We start from the raw sequence: 26,500 nt of genomic DNA on the forward strand, positions 1-26,500 counted from the left end.
CGTTAAAAAAAAATTACTGTACGACTCGTATCCGTATTTTTTTACGTACGAGTCATACAAGTACCGTACAAACTTGGAAGTACGATTCATAAGTGAAAAATATCTATGAATAGCGTCGGGAAAAGTCTACGAGAGTGCGTCGGAAAGTTATTACGTCTGAATATCGTCGGGAAAAGTGTACGACACGTCCCCGGACAGTTTTACGTACGATTTGTAAAACTGAAGTCTGAGCGCACAAGTACGATCCGTACCATCCGTCCGAATATACAACCGCATGTAAAACGTCCCGTACGGAGCGAACTGTGTACCACCCCTACCCCGGGCACACCTGGGCGAGGGGTACGAGTCGCACGCCCCCCCCCAGCTCCCCACCCCTCCCGCGTACATCCGCACCGTACCCCCAGCCCCCCATGTACGCGCCATACCACAGCTCCGTACCTGTACGCACCGTACCTCCACCCCCGCATGTACGGTGCGTACCCCCACCCCCGCATGTACAGTGCGTACCCCCACCCCCGCATGTACAGTGCGTACCCCCACCCCCGCATGTACGGTGCGTACCCCCACCCCCGCATGTACGGTGCGTACCCCCACCCCCGCATTTATGGTGTGTACCCCCAGAACGCACCGTACATGCGGGGGTGGGGGTACGCACCGTACATGCGGGGGGTACGCACCGTACATGCGGGGGGTACGCACCGTACATGCGGGGGGTACGCACCGTACATGCGGGGGGTACGCACCGTACAGGTACGGGGCTGTGGTACGGAGGTGGGGTACAGTGCGTACACGTATGGGTGCTGGGGTACGGTGCATACATGGGGGGGCTGGGGGTACGGTGAGGACGTGTAGGGATGGGGGGGTACGGTGCGTACCGGTCCCCCTTTTCGTCATGCATTGCGGTGTACTTAGCTTTTCCGGTACTTTTTGGGTCCCGTAAAAATATTGCCGTGCGAAGTGCTGTGGGTACGAATCGTACTTGCTGATCCGTAAGACGCTGCCTGACTCCGTACGAATGTCGCGTACGCGGTGTCCCGGATCCGAATTGTGGGTATATTTTAGCCGGTCGGTGTTTTTTACGATTCGTACGGAAATGGTGTTTCTGTACGAATCGTACTTGCGGGTTTGTAAGGTGTTTTTCCCGGGTACGAGTCGGACGGAGAAAACGCTCCATCCGACGGTTCATACCTGGGTTTTACAGGATCGGAATTGGCACCTTTGTGTTTTTTTTTTTTAATTTAAAATTATAATATTTATTCATGTTTTTAATGTCAAATATTTCTATTAAATTGTAAGACATGTATGTTGTTTACTTTTTTATTTTAATTAAAATAGATTGTTTGTAATAATTGATGTTCTTGGTATATGTAATTATATATGTATGTGTATATACGGTCTTGGGGACACTTGAGGAGGCACTTGGACTTTAATTTAAACAGCATATGGGTCTCACTAACACCGCGGATTACCATGCATCCCGCAACAACCACTGGGACATTATCAAAGCAATCCCCACGCACCACCTACCTGGGATAAAGTGTATTCTGGGTTTTGCAGTTCACAAGAACTCCATGAACTGTGAGTGGTGAGTGAACATCTGAGGGACGGAGCGGGCTCTCACCAATTGTAGTGCGGCAGGACATATTAAATGCGGTGTTGGAAGCCTCCTGAACACTTTGGTGCTGATGAAGGCCTTTAGGCCGAAATGCATTTGCCGCTTATTAAATAAAAGTGCTCACATGGTTCCCCTGTGTGGCCTCTGCTCTTTCATCAGGAGGAGTTATTTGGTGATTATATAACACAACCACTCCACTTCAGATCCAGAAGAAGCCTGCACTTGAAATGTGTGCGAAATGCCTTGTTTTATTTGGCAGCACTGCCTTTCACAAATAACAAGAACTTGTTTTGGCTGTCCTTGCAGCCTTTATAAACCTAAAAGTACACCAAGTGCAATACATTTTTCCACAAGGGATTGCTCATAAAAAGAACTGTACCTTTAATTGCAAGTTTTATAAAATGGCAGTAGCTCTTCTATGTCATTTTAACAAGCAACACATGTTGGCAGTATTTATATGTGCGAAAAACATGATGCACTTTTAGGGTTTTTTTCGGGAGGGGGGCCGTGTGGTCCCCTTACCTGGGTCACTATTGGCTCCGGGGACCCCATCCCCGGGGCCTGGCCAGCCTTTCTTTTTAATTTCCTGAGGCCAATTATGGTCCCGGGGACCCCACCCCATCCTCCGGGGCCTGGCCAGCCTTTCTTTTTTTATTCTTTATTTTGGAGGGGGGGGCGCATGCCCCCCCCCCCCCCCGGAGGCCAATTATGGCCCTGGGGACCCCATCCCCTGGGGCCTGACCTTACGTTGGGGGACCACGGGGGGAGCCCCAATGCTGACATGCAGCTCCCTTTGCCCGAAAGAAATTCTGCTTTGCTTTGTGTAAGCGAGAGCAGGTTTACCAAGCAAAGCAGTGTTAGCTATGACAGGGCTGTCATAGCAAACGGCAATGCCCTGGGGATGGGCACCCATGGACATTGCCAGAGCAGGCCCTGGGGATGGCGGTCTCCAGGGCCATGGAGGGCTCAAGGAGGGGGGCCGCGCGGCCCCCCTCCCAATGTAAACATAGCCCCGGGGAGGTGGTAGTCGCCGGGGCCAAGGGGCCGCAACGGAATCCTGCATTTTAATAATTAGTGCCCTGAGGTGGTGGTGGTGGTGGTGCTTGGGGCAGTGTGGGGTGGGGTAGAAGCCCCACAACACTTCTTTAAATGTATTGGAGCCCCGGAGAGGTGGCGGTCTCCTGGGCAGTGTGGGGGGGCAGGAGCCCACTTCAATAGGTTTTGAGCCCCGGGGAGGTGGCAGTCCCTGGGGCTGCGGGGGCCCCCGCAGGCCCCTGCTGCATAAATTTGGATTGCCCACGGGACCTGTCCCACACAGGGGCTCAAGGAAAACGAAGCGCGGGAGTCTGCGCTTTGGTTTTTTTTGTTTTACATTTTCAACCGGATTCGCGCACCCAGCGTGACTCCAGCCGAAAAAGAAAAAATGCTTTTTTTGGGCCTGGGGGTACTTGTGGGCCCCCTGAGCAGGCTTTGGGGGTCAGGGTGTCTCTACCCTGGCCCCTTTTCTGGTTTGATACTGTTTTCTTGTGACTCTGTGTTACCGAGTCACAAGATAGCTGCCAACACTTCTTGGTTTGAAGTGCTGGCAGCCAATCATAATCAAGCTTGTGCTCGAGAGGGTTCGCGGATCCACCGCGGTCACTAGATAAATAATCAATTCTAAATATCATTTTCTCAAGAACTACTGAACGGATTAATACCATTTAAAGCAAAGAGTGCACTCTCTACCAAGAGCTACCGCTCTGCCAAATTTGGTGTAATTCCGTTCAGCAGTTTGGGCTGTAGTAGCGGCAAAAGATTCCTATGAAAATTAACATAGAGAAAACGCATTTTGGGACCCCCCCCTTTTTTCTCGGCCCCCGCTTGACGAATCACCCTGAAACTTTCAAGACAGGAGCTGACTGGAGCGCCACATTAGTTTTGAAAACTTTGTGAAGATTTGTCAAACTGCGCCAAAGATATTGGCAAACCAAAAAACGCTTTTCCTATGGAAGCTAGGTCCTAACTATAACTACCTATATATATTTGCTACTTTAGTTTGAAAGTTCTGAAATTATTAGGTTAAAAAAAAAAATTGACTAGATATATGAAAATATATATATTGATATAAATATGTATTTAACTTTTTAAAAAATAAGTTTAATTGTTTAAATATACATTAAATCTATTTTATCTGTATCAAATTAATGTCACTATTTATTAGATTTAATATTTAAATGTATATATAAAACACGATATTTAATACAATAATATTGATGACGATATTTTATTTCAATATTTTTGTACTCCCCATTATAAGTACAGGATGACGATATTTTTGACAACGATATTTAGGTCACAATATTTTGGTAGGGCGATGTTTTCAGAGGGGATATTTTGTCAGTGGACCACTTAAACAACCTTCCCAACATTACTCTCACCACAAAACTTCATAAAAACAAAAGTACACTTCTCCATCCTGCTTGTAGTGTGCTGGTAGGCACCACCACTACTATTGATTTGATGCTATTGTCATAACAGAAGTTTGGCTTCCCTCTCCCCAACTCCACACACACACCTGTCCTGGTTCCCACGTGATACCATCTAGCACTGTCTGACCCATGTGTCAACAAGCAGGAAACAATCAAAACAAACACTCTGCCTACAAATTATTTAGTCTAGTGCAGTACGTCACTGATTAATACAAAACAGTCCATGGGAGACGTACCTTTCACAGTAATATCATAAAGACTTATCCCCAATGGACTATCATATTTCTTAATTTATTTCATCAATATCATAAAAAAGACATTACAGACAAGAATAATTCACATACTAATATAGTAGACATCCTAAGCTGCACATACACACTATTAAACGAACAACCAGACACAGACTCATACGTGATCAGACATTCCAACACAATAACACATTAAAATATACTAAACACAGTCTTATGGTACAGAACAAAATTGACATCACATAAGAACATCAAAAAATATAGGATGCTAAAGCACATTCAAAATAAGATGATAATAGTATTATAGCACTAGAACAAATTATGTTCAAGTTAATTTTCCAAGGCACAATCACAAGCAGAGGGAGCACAAGGCTCTGGCGCCGACGCGCGTTTCGGTGTCAGACCCTGGCTAGGGCCACACCTTCTTCAGGGCGACAAGATCGTGTGCAGGCAAAGGAGAAAGAAGGACCTGGGCTAGAATGCCAGGACGGCAGCCAAAATCACAGAGGCGGAAGTATAGATATATAAAAACACGAGCTTCAGTCAGTCTGACGAACAAGGTCCAAGAGGGTTGTAGGCCTGGGCTTCTATGAAAGATGCCAAGTTCTTTCCAATATAAGGGATATTACGTCAATACGGAACAAAGTAGCAAGGTCCAGATATAGTAGCATAAAAGCTTCACTGAGATGTAGTCAGGTCAGCCATGGCCTCCAGAGGGAGGTTACCGCTCAATGGCAGTCAAGATGCCGGGAGTTCAAAAACTTTGTGTCAACAAGTCCCCACTCCTGGAACAATGATCAAACAACTCTTTGTAGCTTCTCTCCTATTACTTGTCACTCTCTGTAGCACAGATCTTCAATCTCCAGCTGGCAAAGTCTGCACTGGGGATCCATCCCTCCCGCCCAACTGACCTCAAAAATACAGCTTCAACCAGTTATTACAACTGCATCGTACTTTGGACATCAATCTCCCAGGTGACACAACAACAAGACAATGATGTACGTTTTTCTCAGCCTACTAGAAAAAATATCAAAATCAAACAGTCTACCAAATTAACAAAACACACCAAAGTAGCAACTTCAACGGCACAGCCAGAACCAATTCCACTTGGAAGGCACCACAGCCCATCTTCTGCATCAAACACACAGCCATCTCCATTGATCCTCTTCACTCCAGACTTGCCCAGAGTGGACAACCAAACCAACCATGCAACAAATCTTTCAAGATCTACATCCTCAACAAATTAAAATACAACTTAGGGGCCGACTACAATGCGGTTGGAAAAGGTTCCGACCGTCGTTTAGAGCCGTTCCGACCGCATCGTAATGTCCCGTTCGGATTAATTTCCGACCAACCTATTATGATGTGGTCGGTGGGAAAGGAATCCGAATAGGCTTTCTGAATGGCTTTCAATGGGCTCGAAAAGCCCGTCTGCCATTTGGAAAGGGGCCAGTAATCTCAAGGGCGTTTTTTTCTGTAAGAGGGATTAAGGTCTTGGATTTTAACAGCCTTTCTGTGCCGGCCTTTGCGACACAGAAAGGCTATCGGAAGTCGACTTTGGGGGCCTCCAGTAGGGCCCACATGAGTGCAAGGCCTCCCGTTGGAGGCTGAAGGGGCACCTATGGTGCCCCCCTGTTGATCCCTGCACCCCCTGGCAGTCACCTCGAGGTGTACACAATAAGGAGCTCTAGAGGGAAAGAAGCCCAGGTCGCCCTCCACTCAAACAGTCTATCACAACAAAGACCTGGGTGTCAGAAGGTATTTTATGCCATACAGGTTGGTTCGAACCTTGTAGGTCTTTCGTACTGCCCCGAGTCAAAAGATCTTTTGGGGTAGTTGCCAACTAGTTAGCTACCTTCACTTTCTTAAAAAACAGAAAAACAATAAATGGTTTTACTCCCAGCAGTCTCACAAATGATCGTGAAGGTGTCTAAACTCAAATGTAGTACACCTAGGGTTTCTCAATTCAATTAACTAATGAGTAAACCGTGAAAGAACACATAAATGTGCAAAAAATGTGAAAGAGACGTGATGGCACCTCACGTGCGCAACCCCAATTGAGCTTGCTGGCTGGTACTCGTCAGCATTGTCCACTCTTCTCATCATCGGCAGCCATCACGCTCCAAAATAATAATAAAGAAGAGGTGTCCAAAAGAAAAACAAGTAGTGCGACTTAATAGTGAAGGTTAAAAAGTGAAACAGGTACACCCACTACAGGTTCAAACTTTATTCCGCCTTAGGAGTGCACCCACTTCAATACTTAAAAAGGTTGCTAAATATGCATACCCTCCTTAAATGCCAACATGTTTCATCGCCTGGATTCTTTCTGGCGATTTCGTCAGGGCAACAACAGTCGCTTGGCACACGATAAGGACACTTCTTAAAATCACATTCGGAGACCTCGTGGAGCCTTGGCCTCGCGTACCAGCTCAATGAATGAGGTCTCCAGTAGGCTCCCTATGTGAGTCCTCGGGGTTCTGTGAGGCATTCCCCCGTAATGCCAACCACCTAAAGCCTCACGGAGCTCCTTCTCTCCGCCGGTCCTCGAGGTGCCTGCCACGGGGTGCAGGGATGAAGTGAACCTCTTTGTTTTACAATGGGAGTATGCATCTAATTTGGAATGCATGCTCCCATTGTAAAGAATAGGAGTGCGACGAACAGTGTTTGGCCGCCTCCTAATTGTTCGGTGAGGACCACCGACAGGAGGTCGGTCGGTCCAAGTAAGTCTGCCCGACATCGTAATCAGGCCCCTAATCATATTTGCCAATAGATCGAAGCCTGAAGGCAATGTCAACTCTTTACCCTTAGACTTCAACCACACAAGAACACAGCAAACACATATAACCTGATTAAAACACTCTCTTCTAAAAACCAAGACTCTGGGCCTGATTACGAGTTTGGCGCAACGGTGCTGTCTCAACGCCAGCTCTGCTGTGCTAAACCTGCGCAAGGACCGTCAACCATATCACAGGTTCAACTTGTGATATACTCGGCAGTCCTTTGCCTTCCCATGGCGGTGCCTGGAAAACAGGCACCCCAATAGGAACGGTGAAAACATTCCAGAACGGTATGGGTGTAGACGTCCATGCTGTGCTGGAACTTTGTGGGGATACAGAAAGGGGGCACATGTTGTGCCCCCCTGAATGTATCCCATGGTGGGGGCCAGATGGGGGCCTTTTAGGGTCCCCTTTGTTCCTGCTCTGCCAGCCTTTTTAATGGCGGGGCTCCACCATGAAATGGCTGGCGAAGCAGGAACTCAAAATATGCTGAGCGGGACTGCGCGAGTCCCCACACAGCATATTGCGTTTTGGCACTCCTGCGCAGACTTAAGCACATCTCAAAGGAAACTCACAACAGAAAATAAAGATACATGCCACATCACAAGAAGCATTCAACAGAAGCACAGTGTTACAAAGCCACCCACCTGTACTCCGGTTTGTTCCTTCTTTGATGCTGCTTTGTCCCGACTCCCTCTGAAACCAACCAGAACGACAAGGATAGTCACACTTGCCACCCTCACTGATCTCTAAGGGAAGGGGGAAGGGAATGAGAGACAAAGAAACACCGGACACTCAAGAGGCTGTCTTGCTGTCTGGACTCCGCCAATTCTCTCTCAGTTGCTGATGAGGATAGGGTTTTCTCCAGGGTTATTCTATTGTAGTGTTCGGATTCAATAACCTACGTGAACGAGACCACAATTAGTACATCATAAACCTTTGCTAGATATTCTCATCTAGAACCCCCTCCCCCCCCCGGACTTCCTATTTAACCTACCTGAAAGAGTTCAGCCAAAATCATGCTCTTGATTACTTTATATCAGAAGTGTTCTTAAAATGGTGCACACCTTTTGTGTAATATGTGCTAAAATAGAAAAAAAACAATGTGTCACTTCTTACACTATTGTTCTGAATTGCATTTGCTCGTGGTTATTGTTAAATCCTTTTATCAGCACGTACCTGTAATAACCCAGAGCAGTGTGCGAACAAATCACCAAATAAAATCATACATAAAAGATGCTATAAAATAATCACAAGTCTTGAGAATTCACAGAGACATGCCAGTTTCCTAAATTGTTTGATAATCTCTGTTGCCAACAAGATTTTACATTTGTGAACCTTTGTGCCAGAGATTCACCAAAAGTCCAATTAACTTGATCTCCCCAAAAATCTATATCCGTGATCTCAAGTTAAATAACTCAACAAGTTTCAGGAAGTCTTTTCATCAGGCTACAAACTCTGTCTCTTTTCAAGTTCACAAAAAAGGTCTTTAACATTCCAATGTTAAGTACACAATGTTCGGTAACACAAACTGTTTTTTTTGCAAAAGCCTAAACTTGTTTAAGAACTTCCATTCTCATTTTTCCACGCAAGAGCTCTTACCTTGTCAACTCTATACCAAAAAGAGAGTTACCGAGTCTTCGGGGGGTTGCCTAGCAACGTTGTTAAGCCTTTGTTTGTCTTCTCCCTTTTCAGGCCACCGGAAGGTTTTGCTGTCAGGATCGGAAGGGTAATCAGCCGGAAGAAGAGTCCTGGCGATCGCTGTGTAGCATCGAGGAAGAATGTGCAGAGCCGGCCAGACGAGGGAATCTGGATCCGAAGAGGAATCAGGAGTTCCAAAAGAGACCGGAGTCAGGTGAGTAAGTTGTTCACGAAGCGAAGCAACGAGTTTGGGTGGGTGGGGTTTAAATAGCTGACGGCTGCATTCACGTGTCCTGCTTCAACGGTCAAAGTTAATTACCCACGCGTGAAGCTGTAACAGCGGTTTGCACGTGCAGCCTTCTCGTGTTCCGATGCGTGCCCACGCTGCTAAACTTTGGTGTTTTAAACAAGCATTGCTCCTTGCAAAGCAGATAACTTAACACCAGATTACATTATACTCAGTTATTGCAACACAATAACAAATATGTCCAAAATAAAAAACAACATCCAGACATAATCCAGTATTGCAGAGGTTTCCTTTTGATGAACTCAAGTTTTCGTAACAGTTTCCCCCCCCAAAGGTCTTATTAAAGGACGGGGTTTCTCTGGGTGTAAAGCATTGAAAGCTCTGACTAATCGTGGGGCGTGCACATGTGAATCAGGTTCCCAAGAACGCTCAGAAGCATCATATCCCTTCCAATCAACTAAATAATACAATCGACCATGTAAGCGTTTGGCATCAATAATACGTTTTACTTCATACTCAACATGAGCTCCTACGATGACTGGTGGTGGTGGATTGTCTTTGAGTGGAAGGATCGTGTGGTTTAAGTAGGGAGACGTGAAACACTGGATGAATAGAAAATTCTATCGTATGGAGACTGGATTCAAAATTGTTGCTATTGAGAAAGGTCCTATATATCGGGGTTTTAATTTTTTAGGACCTTCGAGTTGAATATTTCTGGTTGATAACCAAACTAAGTCCCCTACTTTATAAGATGGTGTTGGTGTTCTGTGTTTATCAACTAATTGTTTCATCCTTTGTTTATTTTTTGCTAAACTACACTTGGCTTGTTCTTGTAAAGTAAGTAAGTTTTTTAGCGTCTCAGTCACTGCTGGCATTGTGTTGACAAAATTTGGAAGAATGGTAGGAAGGGATCGTGGGTGTACACCAGTAGTAAAAAAGAAAGGGGAACACCCCAGGGCTGCATGATAACTATTGTTGTATGAAAATTCTGCTAGTGGAAGGACCTCATCCCAATTTGCCGATACTGAAGATGTCAAACACCGTAAACTTTGTTCCAGATACTGATTTACCTTTTCAATTTGGCCATCCGTCTGTGGATGAAAAGCAGAGGATAAGGCTACTTCTATTCCTAAGCTCTTGCATAACTGACCCCAAAATTTAGAAATGAATTGGGGGCCTCTATCAGAAAGTACCTTACTGGGAAGTCCGTGTAATCTTACAATCCGTTTCATGAAAATCTCGCAAAACTCAATTGCTCTTGGTAGTTTATTTAATGGAATGAAATGTCCCATTTTAGATAGCTGATCAACCACCACTAGAATGGTTGTAAAATTATGGGATTTGGGTACGTCAGTGATAAAGTCTAAACTTATAGTATGCCAGGGAAGTGGTGGTATTGGCAGGAGTTGCAGAGGACCAGTGGGAGCCTGGTGGGAGGACCTTTGTTTTGCACATACTGGACAGGTCTTAATATATTGTTGAACATCCTGACTAATGTTTTCCCACCAAAAAAGTCTCTGACATAATTCTAGTGTTTTATGAATTCCTGGATGTGCTGCGATAATGGAATCAGGATTCCATTTCAAAATCTGCTGTCTTAAAATCTTTTTGAGGAATGAACAGTTTATTCTTATGAAAGAAATAATCATCACATATGGAATTTTGCTCATTAGATAACCATTCCTCTTTATTCAATGCCTGGGTACTCATTTTACCTTGATCTAAAAAAGGTATCTGCTTGAGTAAATGCTACTATTTTTTCTGATGGAATTATACTTTTTGATTCTTTTATTTCCTCAGATTTTTGTCTCAAACTAACCTTGATAACGTGTCCGAAAGAAGTTGTTTCTGCATAGGGCGGTATGTGATGATGAAATCAAACTCACTAAAGAACAACAACCAGCGCATTTTTCTGGGAGTGAGAGCCTTGATTGCAGTAAAAAACTGGAGGTTTTTGTGATCTGAGAATATAGTAATCGTGTGTTTGGCACCTAATAAATGAGGTCTCCATTCAAGAAATACTGCCCTAATTGCCAGCAACTCTCGTTCAGCAATGGTGTAATTTTGCTCTGCGGGCATCAATTTACGAGAGTAAAACGCAATTGGATGTAACTGTCCAGTTGAAGCTTTTTTTTGCATGAATACTCCCCCTAGGGCTGTTTGAGAAGCGTCCGCTTCAACAAAGAATGGTTTGTCAGGATCTGGGTGGTTAAGGATAGGTGCAGACGTGAAAGCCTGTTTTGAGTTGGCAAAGGCTATTTCAGCTTCAATATTCCATTGAAATTTTTGACCTTTTCGAAGCAATTGTGTGATTGGTGTCACGATGTCAGAAAAGTTGGATATAAAACGTCTATAAAAGTTGGCGAAAACCAGCACTCGTTGCGTGTCCTTAACCGAGGACGGGGTAGGCCAATTCAAAATTGCCTCTAATTTTTTTGGGTCCAGGATTATACCTTCTGGGGAGAGCCAATATCCTAGAAATTCAACTTTCTTGGCATTAAAGACACATTTCTCTAGTTTCAAATATAAGGAATTGTCCTTCAACCTTTGCAAAACTGAACGCACATGCTCGGTATGCTCCTTCTCATTCTTTGAGAAAATCAGTATGTCGTCAATATAAACAATGACACAGACATCAAGCAAATCATGTAAGACATCATTGATAAAATACTGGAACGCTGCTGTGGCGTTGCAGAGACCGAATGGCATTACAGTATACTCAAAGAGACCATATTTCGTGCGAAAAGCTGTCTTCCATTCGTCTTTCTCCTTTACACGGACCAGGTGGTAAGCGCCCCGCAAGTTTAATTTGGTGTAAATGCTTGATCCTTTAATCTGATTCAACAAGACTGGAATGAGAGGTAAAGGGTAACGATTTTTTATTGTTGCCTTGTTAACTGCGCGATAGTCGATACACGCTCTTAAATCGCCAGATTTTTTTTTAGAAACAAAGAGACTGGTGACGTGGAGTGTCTTATAAATCCTTTTTCTAAAAGCTCGTCCAGATAGGTTTTTAGATATTGATTCTCTGGTTCAGTCAGAGAGTATATCCTGCTACAGGGTAACACGGCGTCAAGGATTAGGTCTATTCGACAATCATAAACCCTGTGGGGTGGTAATTTTGTAGCTTGGATTGGATTGAAAACATCAGAGAATTCTTGGTACTCTTTAGGTATTTGCGGAGCGTCTTGTTGGACAGCAGAGCAAAATAAAGGACTTATGGGGTCTTGAGTGTCAGAATAACAGTGGTTTCTGCAATACGAGGAGTCAAAGGTAACAGTTCTTTTAACCCAATCTATCTTGGGGTTGTGTTTTTTCTAACCAAGGAACCCCTAGTATAATGCCAAAAGTGGGTGTATCGATTAAGTCAAACACTGTGTCTTCAGGGTGTCTATTTTCACCAACTATTGTTAGTGGTTTTGTGTGAAACGTAATTAGTCCTGATGATAAAACCGACCCATCGACTGCCCTGACAATTTCTGGTTCAGCTTTTGGTACTTGTGTTATTCCTAATTTGTTAGCCAAACTTAAATCTAAAAAGATGCCAGTGGTGCCAGAATCTATCATGACAGCTAAACTGGGTCTGTGTTGAACTGTAAGAATAAAGGTTCATCTGATTGTGAAATGTTTTGGAGTGTGAGTGAAGACATTAGTAGCGTACTGCGAGATCTGCACTGTGGGTGTTCTCGGGGATACAATCTCTTCTTTCACCGAGAAACCTAGTTTTCCGAATCACTCATAGGTTTATCAGTTGTTGCTATTCCTTTTTGTTTATTTGGTTTTACCTGGCAATTCTTGGCAAAGCGTCCTGCTTTACCGCAATATAGGCAGAGATTTCTCTTTCTTCGGAGTTCCTTTTCCTCTGCAGAAAGAGGTCCTTTCAGTCCACCAATTTGCATGGGTTCTACATGAGTGTTTTTGTCTTCTGGTTCTTTCTTGTCTACTTTAAAATGTAATGCTCTGAAATCACCTTTTGGTTTTTCGTTCTTTCTCTCTCCTAGCCTATGATCTAGTTTAACCACTAAATGTAGAAATTCTGTATAGTCCTCAGGCAGATTGACAATGTGTGCCAATTAATCTTTACGATTGTCTCTAAGACCTCGATAAAATAAAGAAACTCTTATCTTCGGGCCAATGTGTTTCTGAAAGAACTCCATTGAAATTGGTTACATAAGTTATCAAATCCTTAGACCCCTGACGTAGGTTCAACAACTCGTCAGAGGCATGAAGGAAAACATGTTTGGCGAATAAACCTGACAAGCGGCTTTGAAAGCTACCAAATTATGTAACATGGGATCATTAGATTCAACCCAGGCCATAGCCCAGTTTGCTGCTACCCCTCCTAAATAAGAAATAATAAAAGCCACCTTGGACATATCATTAGTAAAAATCTGCGGTTTGCAAATAAAATGCAGCTGACACTGACTCATGAAAGTACTAAAGCGCTTGCTGTCTCCCGTGAATCTTTCTGGATTTGCCAAAGGGACTGGACTTGGGAACTGGTGGTTACTTGGAGGTTTTGGTCAGAACTTGAACCTAAGGATGTGGCGAGGTTATGAAGATTAGGACTAAATTTTGAAGGAGAAATTATGGGTTTGTTTTCCTCTGGGTAGGGGTCCCTCCAGCTAGTAAACCCAGTTCTAGTCCTATCTAATTCATGCCTAAGGGCCTGATTTTCCTGTCTTCATTCTTGCATTTCTGCTGTGAGTTTTCGCACCAAAGTGACCAACTGGGATGGCTCCAAAGCAATCTCTTCTTGATCCATGTTGCAGACTCGAAGAAGGAACAAAGGGATTGTTAATGGCTTCGCTTTCTGTTACAAAGCCACCCACCTGTACTCCGGTTTGTTTCTTCTTTGATGCTGCTTGGTCCCGACTCCCTCTGAAACCAATCAGAACGGCAAGGAAAGTCACACTTGCCACCCTCACTGATCTCGAAGGTAAGGGGGAAAAGGGAATGAGAGACAAGGAAACACCGGATTCTCGAGAGGCTGTCTTGCGGTCTGGACTTCGCCAATTGTCTCTCAGTTGCTGATGAAGAAGGGGTTTTCTCCAGGGTTATTCTATTGTAGTGTTCGGATTCAATCACCTACATGAACAAGACCACAATTAGTACATCATAAACTTTTGCTAGTTATGACCGTCTAGAACCCCCCCTCCCCCCCCCCCCCCCGGACTTCCTATTTAACCTACCTAAAAGAGTTCAGCCAAGATCATACTCTTGATTACTTTATATCAGAAGTGTTCTTGAAACGGTGCACACCTTTTGTGTACTATGTGCTAAAACAGAAAAAAACAATGGGTCACTTCTTACACTATTGTTCTGAATTGCATTTGCTCGTGTTTATTGTTAAATCCTTATATCAGCATGTACCTGTAATAACCCAGAGCAGTGTTCGAACAAATCACCAAATAAAATTATACATAAAAGATGCTATAAAATAATCACAAGTCTTGAGAATTCATAGAGACATTACAGTTTCCTAAATTGTTCTATAATCTCTGTTGCCAACAAGATTTTACATTTGTGAACCTTTGTGCCAGAGATTCACCAAAAGTCTAATTAACTTGATCTCCCAGGGGGGCGCTAGAGAGCCCGGAGCAAGATGGCCACACTTTAGTGCAGCTCTGCCAGTCGAGATCATCATCCGCCTAATATCCTTCTACATTGGCGCCATCCATGGCTCCACTGCATATATCTGGACTCCCTGACCCTCGAGGTGCACTTTTATATCGCTAATCTGCAGATTAAGGGCCTGAAACCGCTGGTTTTGCCTCATCCTGCCCGGGCACAAAATGGCGGCACCGGTGTAAGACTCTGCACTGACCTCCCCGAGTGGCCCGCTGCCTGTCCCGTCGCTGTGCCTGGCTCCGACGGCCTGGATCCGGCGCTGGTACTTCGTGGCGGAACTGCCTGGCGCCGGTGCGCCCCCCGCATCATGGAGCTCATTTGCCATCGTAGGCCCGGGCAGAGGAGGTGAGGCATCTGCGTAGCAGGCCTTCGCCTGGCCGGCCGCTGTATGACTGTGTGATCTCAGGAGCAGTACGAAACACACGCGGCGACTCTTGTGCAGCTGTATGGCCTGTTCTCTGCGGCAGCATTACGAGACTAACTGCCCGGCCGTGGTCTCCGGCGCGGTGGCTGCCGCTCTTGCTGCCGGGCATGTTGTACAGAGACGGGTGAGTGGTGGTGCCCTTATGCTGCAGTAAATATCATCCCCTTGATATAGCGGGATAGGCGCTGCCGCTCGTCAATCTGCCTCTCCCTTGGCCTGACGTTTGAGGTTGTGGCTCTCTGGATGATACTACACGACGGAGGCCTTAGGACACACTATCATTGCCGCACATCGAGGAACACCCATGGACCAAACCCATTACGGGTGCTTCCGCGCGGCGTGCTTAATCTACAACACCAGGGGCCCCAGCATCGCGGAGGCCGTCTGCCTTAGAGCCTCAGCCATAATTCTACTCTTGCCGGGCGCTGTACTGTAGTGGTGGACGGTCGCGGGGCGGTGTGCGTGGCTCCTGTGAGGTGTGCGTGAATCAGTGGGGCAACAGGTGTCATGATACGGTGCCTGTATTTATCGGCAGAGCCAACCTGCTTGCGAGTAGGTATTCGCCCGTACTGTATTATTTCTGCTCGGACGCCATTGTAGCGCTACTGACTGTATAGTGCTCTGCACTGTGCTGCAGGAAGTGCTCCCTCTGGCCACCACCTTTGCTCTCGCTCTTACTGTGTGCACCAACTCTGATTCAAGCCTAAGTATGGGGAGAACGGATAGGCAGCAGAGCAAACTGACCTTTGAGCCAAAAAAAGACCTCTAAATCCCAAACCCCAAATGCCTCTGACACTGAGCCGGATCCAGAGTCTGGTTCCAGCACTAAACTGGAGCGTATGATGATGGCTATGCAACAAAGCCTTCACACCATCGATGCCAAGATAGACCATCTGAATTTGCGCATAGACAATATGGCGACGAAGCTGGTCAAACATGATACACAGCTCGCGGAGGCTGAACAGCGCATCTCTACCACAGAGGATCGTGTGGAGGCGGTCAGCATATCCTGTGCTAGCATGGAAAAGCTACTGGAGGTAATACGAGCTAAGAACGAGGATATTGAGGCCTGGTCCCGAAGGAACATTCTGCGTATAACTGGCATTTCGGAATCAACCAACACGGGGCCTATGGAATCATATGTGGAGAAACTGCTCAAAACACTACTGGGGTTGGAACATTTTTCAAAAGTGTTAATTGTTGAGAGAGCCCACCGCTCATTGGCTGCCCAACCTGTGCCTGGGGTACCACCCCGTCCCATTATAGCCAGGATTCTGAACTATCGCGATCAGGACACGGCGCTTCGCCTGGCCAGACAGAAAGGCAGTTTGAATTACCAGGGAATGAAGGTGGAGCTATTTCCCAATTTCACCGTAGCGGTGCAACAAGCTCCCTCTGGCCACCACCTTTGCTCTCGCTCTTACTGTGTGCACCAACTCTGATTCAAGCCTAAGTAGGGGAGAACGGATAGACCCCAGAGCAAACTGACCTTTGATCCAAAAAAAGACCTCTAAATCCCAAACCCCAAATGCCTCCGACACTGAGCCTGATCCGGAGTCTGGTTCCAGCACTAAACTGGAGCGTATGATGATGGATATGCAACAAAGCCTTCACGCCATCGATGCCAAGATAGACCATCTGAATTTGCGCATAGACAATATGGCGACGAAGCTGGACAAACATGATACACAGCTCGCAGAGGCTGAACATCGCATCTCTACCACGGAGGATTGTGTGGAGGCGGTCAGCACATCCTGTGCTAGCATGGAGAAGCTACTGGAGGTAATACGAGCTAAGAATGAGGATATTGAGGCCTGGTCCCGAAGGAACATTCTACGTATAACTGGCATTTCGGAATCAACCAACACGGGCCTATGGAATCATATGTGGAGAAACTGCTCACAACATTACTGGGGTTGGAACATTTTTCAAAAGTGTTAATTGTTGAGAGAGCCCACCGCTCATTGGCTGCCCGACCTGTGCCTGGGGCACCGCCCAGTCCCATTATAGCCAGGATTCTGAACTATCGCGATCGGGACACGGCGCTTCGCCTGGCCAGAGGGAAAGGCAGTTTGAATTACCAGGGAATGAAGGTGGATCTATTTCCCGATTTCACCGTAGCGATGCAACATGCGCGCAGGGAGATTCACTCTATCAAAAAAAAACTGCAATCCTCACACATCCAATACGCAATGTTGTACCCAGCTCGCCTACGGATTCAACATGACAGGAAAGAGCGCATCTTCTCGGCACCCAAGGAACCACTTCGGTACATTCGACAGATTGAACGGCAGGCGCTGAGGCAGGAGGGAGGAGAGGACTCGGACTCTGATGGCTGATTGTGTGAGATTGGCAGAGTTGTTTACCCATTCTTGCTGTGTGGTTCACTGGTGACAGATATATGTTGCATGCGCCCCTTTTTGTTCTTACTTAGCTCCTGTGTTTTGTAACCGATATATCAAAATAGGCCCTAATGCCATTTTCCTACAGGTTATGTAGGCCATATGTACCTATCTGCTGTTTTTTGATTTTAGTGCGTTGGGCTGCCTGATGTGTTATGATGGTATACAAAGATAATCCTGGGTTAGAGCCGCTGCACTGTGTTCATGCTCATCTATGTTTAGCCTTTCACTTTATATCGCGACCCACCCTGTTTCGATGGGGTGACCTTGGCTACTAGCGTCCCACTGTATGGGAAATACCCACAAAGTTTTTGCTTAGGTTAGAGCACCTCTTGGTGCCTGGGTTGCGATGATTTCTAAGTTCCTTAATTTTCGGCTCGCTTTTTCAGGTATGCAACCATCCAGTTGTTAAATGGTAGGGGATGTCACAGCAGGTTTCCATTGCTGGAGTGAGTGGGTGGGGTTGTAGGGGAGAAATGTTTTGTGGATAGCGCATTGGCTGCATTGTACTGGTTTGGCATGGCTAATACCGAGCTACTATTTTGGCACTGTCACAGACACCATATCATGCAATTGGGACATGGCTGAATCCAAAGTCTCAACAATATCGTGGCTTAGCTGGAATGTCAGGGGGCTGAACAATCCCAAAAATGTTTGTCAGGTACTGTTCTATCTGGGTCGCCATCACATCCAGAAAGCCCTTCTGCAAGAAACTCACCTCACTAAGCGGGTGGTTTCCACCATAGCCACTAGATGGGCGGGGGTGAGGTTGGCTGCGTCCTACTCCTCGCATGCGCGGGGTGCAATGATTTTGATTAAGAAAGGGACCCCCTTTGTACCGATTCATGTAGAAGATGACGGTGGCAGACACATAATAGTGCAGGAAACATTATATGGTAGGTCGATAGTAATTGTAAAAGTGTATGGACTGAATGTTGACGATCCCGCCTTTTATGGTGCATTATGGGGTAAGCTTTACAATCTGCCTCCCTCCACTATTATTTGCGGGGGTGATTTCAATGTGATTCTGGACCCCGCTGTGGACAGGTTGTCCGCGGCGGACCCCACTCCTAAGAGAGCTGCTGCATTGATTCATGATGGTATGTTAACCTTGGGGCACACAGATATCTGGAGATTACGGCACCCTGGTTCCAAAGAAGGTACATGTAATTCATATGCACAACAAGTGGTCTCGTATCGACTATTGGTTGGTCACAAAGGACGTGAATGCATGAGTAGTACAGATAAAACACCTACCTAGGACTTGGTCAGACCACTCCCCCGTATATCTTTTTTTTTTTGTAAAAACCTTTATTGACATTTCAACAAAAGACAAGTATGGGCCTACAACCCCCGGGGCCTGCCGCTAAGCAGTCAGAGTAACAGAAGCAAATTTTAATCACAGGCAGCACCTCGGGGAGCAGATTCTCCATGCTAGCATACTCTTGGCCACTGAACAGCCCAAATAGGGACCAGGATACAAAAGGTTTTCATTTTATAATAGGGGATAGAAGGATCAGGTGCCAAACAATTTCCCAGCAGCAAAAAATGGCAGGCAGAATAGTAAACGCCAACAATAAACAGCAATCTATCCAGGCAATGGCGCTAAAACAGGAGGTTCAGGATGTGGAGGAATATCACGGCCATTTGCGCCTGCAGTCCCCTGCCCTAAGACCCAGAAATCACCACGGAAATTGAGGCACACATAAAAAAGCAGTGATTGGCAGCAAAGGAGACCTACCGTGCTGACCCCAGAAAAGAAGACAAAGAAGAAAAAGGAGGCCATAGAAACAAAGTAAAAAACTAAAGAATCCCCTCCCCCAACCCCCCACCCTGCACCTCTGCAGATGAGTACGCCCCCCCCCCCCCAGCAGTGTGCCTGTCGCCCCGGAACCAGACCCGAAATATAGAAGAAACAGAGAAAATGGAGTAAGAAAGGAAACCCCACCAGACGGGGGAGTAAAGAGAGTATTAATAAACTGGAGGAGGGCCTTCAAAACATGCCCCCGGCTTTTCCCTCCCGCACAATATGTTCCTCCCCAAAGCAAACAGTAAACAAACACAAAATCGACCATGTCAAAGAAAAATGGGGAGCATTATGCACCTATTACACTATTAGTTATGTGGGGAGAGCACGCAACCCCTGTGCCCGCCCGCCTGTTGGATGACAACCTCTGAAGGATCAGCCTTATCCTTGCCACTCTTTGCGAATCCACCCATGCATACCCATCGACCCAGTGCCATGTCCAATGTTACGAGGAAGAGGAGCGTCCAAAAAAGACCAGGAAGCGACACACACATGTAGGGTGAACGTCTCTGAACACCAACACAGTCAACATTATGGAGGACCATCTTTCCCAGTACTGCCCCAGGATCTGTACTGCACACAAGGTCCAGGAAGGCGGAATCAGCCAGAGCAGGCGACTGTTGCTGGAATATTGCCTGGGTCACCGGAGGTTGCGCGTGGGACAAAGCCACCACCCCCCGCTCAAATCCAAAACCTCCGGAACAGACCGGACCCACAGCCAGCCGATCACACGTTGGCACATTGTCCGAAGTTTCCAGCTTTCCCCTATTCACAGGGGTGGCCACGACACTGTCCTCCTGTGTGAAGTGTGACAAGCCCTGTGTGCCTGGGGACAGGCAGATCGCAACTGTTCCGACGCTGAAGCAACACTATCAAGCTTTCTCCCCAATACCGAGGCGCCGTGAACCAGGGTGGAATGAAGGGCACCGAGAGCTTCGAGAAGGTCACCGTACCCCAGCCCAGCTCCCGGCGCCCGCTCCGCTACTCTTAGGCACACACTCCCAATCTTGCGGAGACCCAGTGTACAGGATGATAGACTCCATCCTAGCAAGATGGCCGCCGGGTAGGTTCATCCCAGATTGGGACCGGGACTCAGGCACAGGCGCATCAAGTTCCATGTCACTGGAAACAGGGTTCCGGGGGCAGACAAAAATATATATCCAGTGTGTGGCCACAGGTAACAGTCATCCCCACCACGGACCAGCGCCCGCGAGAATCCGGGAGCAGCCCGCGGAAATCGGGACGCGTTACGGGCAGCGTCCGGGCAGCTCACCGGCGAAGGCTCAGGCAATTACCGGAGAATCCTGGAATTGCCACCCCGGGCATGCACTCATTCCTACCACTGAGCGTAGCGGAACGACCACAGCGAAATTCAGGCCAATATTCGCACCGCTCCGGTACTCCGACTCCACCCAGTCACCAATGGCCGCTGTTGTTGAACTGCCGCCCGGCCTTGTTGTCCACCCGAGGTCCCGGTTCCAGGGTTGCACAGGCCGCAAACTTCAAATGGACATTTCTCTGGCGGTACCGCCGCCAGAAACTTCAGAATCACACGATCGGTTGCCGCTCTCAGCCACCAACACGGGCATATAGCGCAGGCTAAGGATCTCATGCAGGATATCTGTGCGGGATGTGGAGGTTCACGGAGCCGGGAGCCTACGCTGCCGTCCCGATCGCCATCTTGGCTCCTCCCCCTCCCCCGTATATCTTAGCATGGCATTACCATCTTATACCCCCTCTCAATTTCAATGGCGATTGCAGTCCGCCTCTCTATTGGACCTTGTGTTCTGTGATGGGATCCGTGAGGCTATCGCTGACTATTTTTCACATAACACTGGTTCGGTCGAGACAGTTGGGATATTATGGGAAGCTTTTAAAGTGACCATACGCGGGGCCTGTATAAGTCTCCAGGCCGGGGTTTTGAAATCCTTGCGCACTACAATGTCTTCGCTTGAACGTGAATTGAGTGAACTAGAGCGACAATATGAAGCCACGGCCGATCCCACCACACTCATAAAAACAAAAATCACAGAATATAGCAAAGTCACGACGATGTAACGATGATGTAAGGCTAGCTATTATGATGAAAGTGGCAGACCTGGTAGAGCGCTTGCAACCCGTATAACAGAACCCCGAGACAAAGCAAACCTAGTTACCGCAGTCCTCGCAGATGACGTAATGCATTATGAAACACCCAACATATTGCAAACTTTCGCAAATGACTATGCTGAAATGTATGCTCAACGACAAGCTGAAGATGAGACTGAATTACAACAGTATCTTGACGATATAGCGCTGGTCTGGCTCTCAAAAGGGCAACAAAAGTTTTTAATGCATCCTATTACCCCGGGCGAAGTACGGGACGCCATTACTGCGCTACCTAATGGAAAGTCGGCTGGCACCGACGGGTTGCTGGCCGAATTTTATAAGGTATATATACACATACTCGCCCCCTATCTTCATCAGGTTTACGAAGAAGCGTATGAGACTCAGTCAATCTAATTACGGCACAGCGGTCACACGACTGGAAGGGCAAGTGGCTCACTGGATCAAGTTGCTCTTGTCCTTTGCAGATTGCATAGCGTTAATGAAAATGGTAATTCTTCCGTGCTTTCTGTACCTATTTTTAAACATTCCTGTCCAATTGACACGTCACTTTTTCAATACACTCCGCTCCCTCCTAATCATGCTGGCATGGGGGGGTAAGAAACCTCGCCTTCAATGGGAAACACTTACGCTTCCTTATGATCAGGGAGGTTTTACGGCGCCCGATTTTCATTTGTATTATCTTTGTGCACAGGCTCACTACGCCTACTACTGGCAGCAAGATCCAGCGTACATCCCCCATGTTGCGGTAGTGGTAAGAGCCGTTCACCCAATTCCACTCAAGGTTATGTTATGTTATGTTATGTTAAATGGGACTTTTATAGCGCAACGGCTACTCCAAAGGAGTGTCCCGGCGCTTTTGTGCTCCAGACCAAAGAAAGAGCTGGAAAACATAACAGTAAAAAGAGCAGGGGCCTAAAGAGGGGGCAGATTATCCAGTGAACAGCCAGGTTTTTAAGTCTTTTCTGAAGGCAAGCAGGTTAGCGGTGTTTCGCAAGGACACCGGTAAGGAATTCCATAGCTGCGGAGCAAGAAAGCTAAAGGACCGGCCGCCTAGCCGAGCCCTTTTGATGCGTGGCACCCGAGCCAAAGCCAAAGCTTCTGACCTGAGGGATCGTACAGGTCGATAGAAGTCCAGCCTCCTCTGAAGATATTTGGCACCATTGCCATGCAAGGCCTTATGGGCGAGAGTCATGGCCTTGAAAAGTATCCTCTTCCGCACCGGAAGCCAGTGAAGGGATACGAGGAGATTGGAGGCACTGGTGCGGCGGTGCAGGCCAAAAATTGCACGAGCAGCAGCGTTCTGAGTAACCTGCAAACGCTGGAGGAGGTATTCAGGCAGACCCAGATATAGGACATTTGCATAGTCCAATCTGGACCCTATGAGTGCCTGAACAGTGATCCTCCGATGTTCCTCCGAGAGAAGGGGAAAGAACTTGCGCAACATTCTGAGTATCCCAAAGCATGTTCCCGTAAGAGTGGAAACCTGGGATTTGAGCGAGAGCTCGTTGTCAATTTTAACCCCCAGGTTCTTAGCCCACTTAGAGGACTGAGTGGGAGGGAACATGTCAGCAGGCCACCATCCCTGCCAATCTGGTTCTGATGGGCATCCGAAGAATAGTATTTCGGATTTGTCCGAGTTGCATTTGAGGCTGTTGTGTGAAAACCAGCTAAAGACAGCCCCAAGGCACTCGCAGATCCTTTCTCCATCGAACTCTTCGCTCTTACGACAGGTGAATAGAAGCTGGGTGTCGTCAGCATAAGAGACGATCCGGGCCCCATAGGACTCCGCCAGTGTCGCCAGAGGGGTCATAAGGATGTTAAATAGAGTGGGGCTCAGTACAGAGCCCTGAGGCACTCAGACTCCCAATGGCGGCATCTCGGCGGACCCGGGTGGGACCCAGACCGTCTGCCGGCGGTTGGCCAGAAAGGAACGAAACCAGTTGAGCACCGTCCCCCCTAGACCGATGTTATGAAGTCTAGTGAGGAGATCCTCGTGGGGGACGGTGTCAAACGCCGCCGACAGGTCTAACATGACTAACATCACCCTGCCTCCTGTATCCAGCACCTCCTTCACGATCTCCGAGACTTCCAGGAGCGCCGTCTCGGTGCTTAAGTTGGAACGAAAGCCCGATTGGGATTCATGAAGTAACTCAGACTCCAGGAAGTTAGAAAGCACGCTGTGCACGTGTTTCTCCAGGATCTTGGTCAGTGCTGGAAGGAGCGAGATTGGCCTATAATTAGAAGGCGCCTCTGGATCAAGATTGGGCTTCTTGATCAGGGGGATGACCATGGCTTGCTTCCAGGCCTGGGGCAGAAAACCCTGACTCAGGGATAAAGTGAGGATAGGATTAGCTATGGGATTAATGACATCTGCCATTTTCGCTAAGAATTTTGCTGGACACGGATCTAATGGTGAGCCTGATTTAAGGTTCCTCATCAAGGCTAAGGATGCGGCAACCGGAAGGGGAGGAAAGTCTTGCAAAGCTGGGCCAGGAGGAGACAGGAAGACTGTCTCCGTCGACATCGTAGATAAATCATCTAACGCTCTCGACGGGAAAGAATCCTGAATTAGCCTGATTTTGGTGGTGAAGAAATTGGCAATAGTGTTAGCCCAGGTCTCCACCGGGGCACCCTGAGTAGAGGTTGTCCGGGGGTTGGTGAATTCACGTACAATTGAAAAAATCTCCTTACAGGAGTTAGCTGCGTCTTCAATCCTTTTAGCAAAGTAACATTTCTTGCCCTGTAAGATAAGATCGTGGTAGGACTTCATCATGATTTTATAGCGTTGTTTGGCTTCAGGCTCATACTGGACTCTCCACGCCCGCTCAGCAGCTTTACATTGCCTACGAGCGTGGGCTAAATCCTCCGTAAACCAGGGGGCAGAGACCCGCCGGGCAGCAGATCTGGGTGGCTGTGAGGGAGCGAGCTCATTTAGTCTGGCAAGAAGCCAGGATTGTAGGCTCTCCAGATCTTTCTCCAGGTCGCCAGTACAGGAAACAGGGTGATCTGCCAGGGCATGCGTTAGCATGTCTGGGGTCACCCGGTGGAATGCCCTATAGCTGCTGCCCTGCTGCCTCATGACACTGGCCGGAGAGGTCACAGTAGAAAGTATTTCAAAATGGGCAAGATAATGATCAGACCAGACGACTGGCAGAAGAGTTACAGCCATGATAGGTGTGGTGGAAAACACCTGATCGAGTGTGTGGCCTTTGTTGTGGGTCGGACCAGAAAGATAGGGGGAAAGGCCTAGAGTGGATGCAATATCCAGCAATTTGATGGCGTCCTGGTCATTATGGTCGTCCATATGGAAATTAAAATCTCCCGCCAGTAGGCACAGCTCCGATCTAAGGACAAGGATCGACATGGCCTGCTGGAGATCATCAAGAAAGGATCCCACTGGGCCCGGAGGTCTGTAAACAATCAGACCCTTCAGCGCTTGTTGCGGCGATAGGGAGATGGTAAAGGCTAAAGAGTCCGCCCCTGCGATGGTGTGAGTATGCGTGACCGTGCACGCATACTCACACCATCGGTCATGATAGTGAATACACATACAGTCTTTGAGAAAGGGGAGTTCAAAGCGGTTCAGACCACGACCGCAGCCTGGTGGGAACTGGGAAAGCGAGCGCAGAAATTGCCGCTATATGCGCCCAATATGCCACTCTTATACCACACAGATCTCTCGGTCACTGTTGAGTCTGGTGCCCTAAGGACCCTTAGGGATATGGACATGACAAAAATGGAGGATGTGTTTCTTGGTGGCCAATTCATAACCTCAGCGTCTGTGGCTGCAGGTGGCGGTGTTACTACTATGCAGCTTTTTATCTATACTATACTGCGATCTGCGTGGCGTGCGCTTTATCCACAATTCCCTGCGGAACCACCTGCCCTAGAAGCATTGCAGCTTTTATACACAAACACTTCGCGGGCTAAGCTGGTCACTAGATAATATCAGGCATCACAGAGGGAGGTGGTTGCACTAGGTATACCTGCATTAAATAAATGGAATGTGACTTTACCAAATCCTATCTCTGAAGACGAGTGGTCTGGATGCTGCCGTCTGACGAGGCACTTAACAGCGAACGGTAACTTGAGATTGGTCCATCAACTATACTACACCCCTGCCCAGCTGTATAAGTACGGTCTGCGGGACACAGATAGCGGTGTGCAATGTGGAGCGACTAATGACGACTTTTATCACCTAGCTTGGGAATGTCCGAGGGTGTATTTATATTGGGGGTCTGTCACACAGATTCTGTACTTGATGGTGGGCTGCCTATAACCTGTACTCCTCAACTATGTCTTCTGGGTCTGGTCACTAATATTAAGGCCTCTCACAGGAGGTTTGTGGCTATAGCATTACTAATGGCCAAGCGAAGAGTTTCTATATGCTGGGGGGAAGGGGGGGGGGCAGCCCTGCACCCACCAATAAACTATGGTTGCAGGACCTGACCTATTGTCAGGATCAGTTTACATGTTATGCAGAGGAATTGCCCACGTCATCAAAACCACGGGACATGTGGGCTCCCCTTACTGCCTATTTACTGACTGTAGCCTCTATCTGATGTACTGTTTTTTAATGTATATACTCTGCCTTATACTGTCATGAAATGTGATTTTGAGTATGATGTCCTGTGATGCCTCTTTTATTGTATATCCCGATTGTGATTATCTATAAAGACATGTTATGTGTTACTCCGACACACCAGCTTAACTTTAAAATATGTCAATGCCGTGCCAATGCTTTGTACTGTATACATACACTTTGTTTTCTTGTTACTTCTGAAAATGAATAAATAAAATAAAAACTTGATATCCCCAAAAATCTATATCCGTGACATCTTTGTGCAAGTTACATACCTCAACGAGTTTCAGGAAGTCTTTTCATCAGGCTACAAACTGTCTCTTTTTAAGTTCACAAAAAAGGTCTTTAACATTCCAATGTTCAGTACACAATGTTCGGTAACACAAACTGTCTTTTTCCAAAAGACTAAACTTGTTTAAGAACTTGCATTCTCGTTATGTTTCTATGTAAGAGCTCTTACCTTGTCAACTCTATACCAAAAAGAGAGTTAATGAGTCTTCGGGGTATTGCCTAGCAACGTTGTTAAGCCTTTGTTTGTCTTGTCTC

At 47.0% G+C, this 26,500-nt stretch overlaps 1 protein-coding gene across 7 annotated transcripts in view; it reads right to left on the bottom strand.

Moving 5' to 3' along the window:
- Positions 1-26,500, bottom strand: part of LOC146822587 (fibrous sheath-interacting protein 2-like) — a 638,078-nt gene that overhangs the window by 163,892 nt on the left and 447,686 nt on the right. For 2 of the 7 annotated variants that reach the window (XM_085606751.1, XM_085606752.1), the window contains exons 2-3: positions 8,109-8,195; positions 7,759-8,012 (exon numbers count right to left, since the gene is read on the bottom strand). The exons of the other annotated variants lie outside the window; for them this stretch is intronic. In XM_085606751.1, the coding sequence (XP_085462877.1) occupies positions 8,163-8,195 (33 nt within the window). In that variant the 3' untranslated portion in view covers positions 7,759-8,012; positions 8,109-8,162. The remainder of the gene's footprint in view (positions 1-7,758; positions 8,013-8,108; positions 8,196-26,500) is intronic. 7 annotated transcript variants of the gene reach the window in all.

The sequence above is a fragment of the Triturus cristatus genome, chromosome 5_2, assembly GCF_964204655.1.
Source record: "Triturus cristatus chromosome 5_2, aTriCri1.1, whole genome shotgun sequence".
Lineage (NCBI taxonomy): Eukaryota > Metazoa > Chordata > Amphibia > Caudata > Salamandridae > Triturus > Triturus cristatus.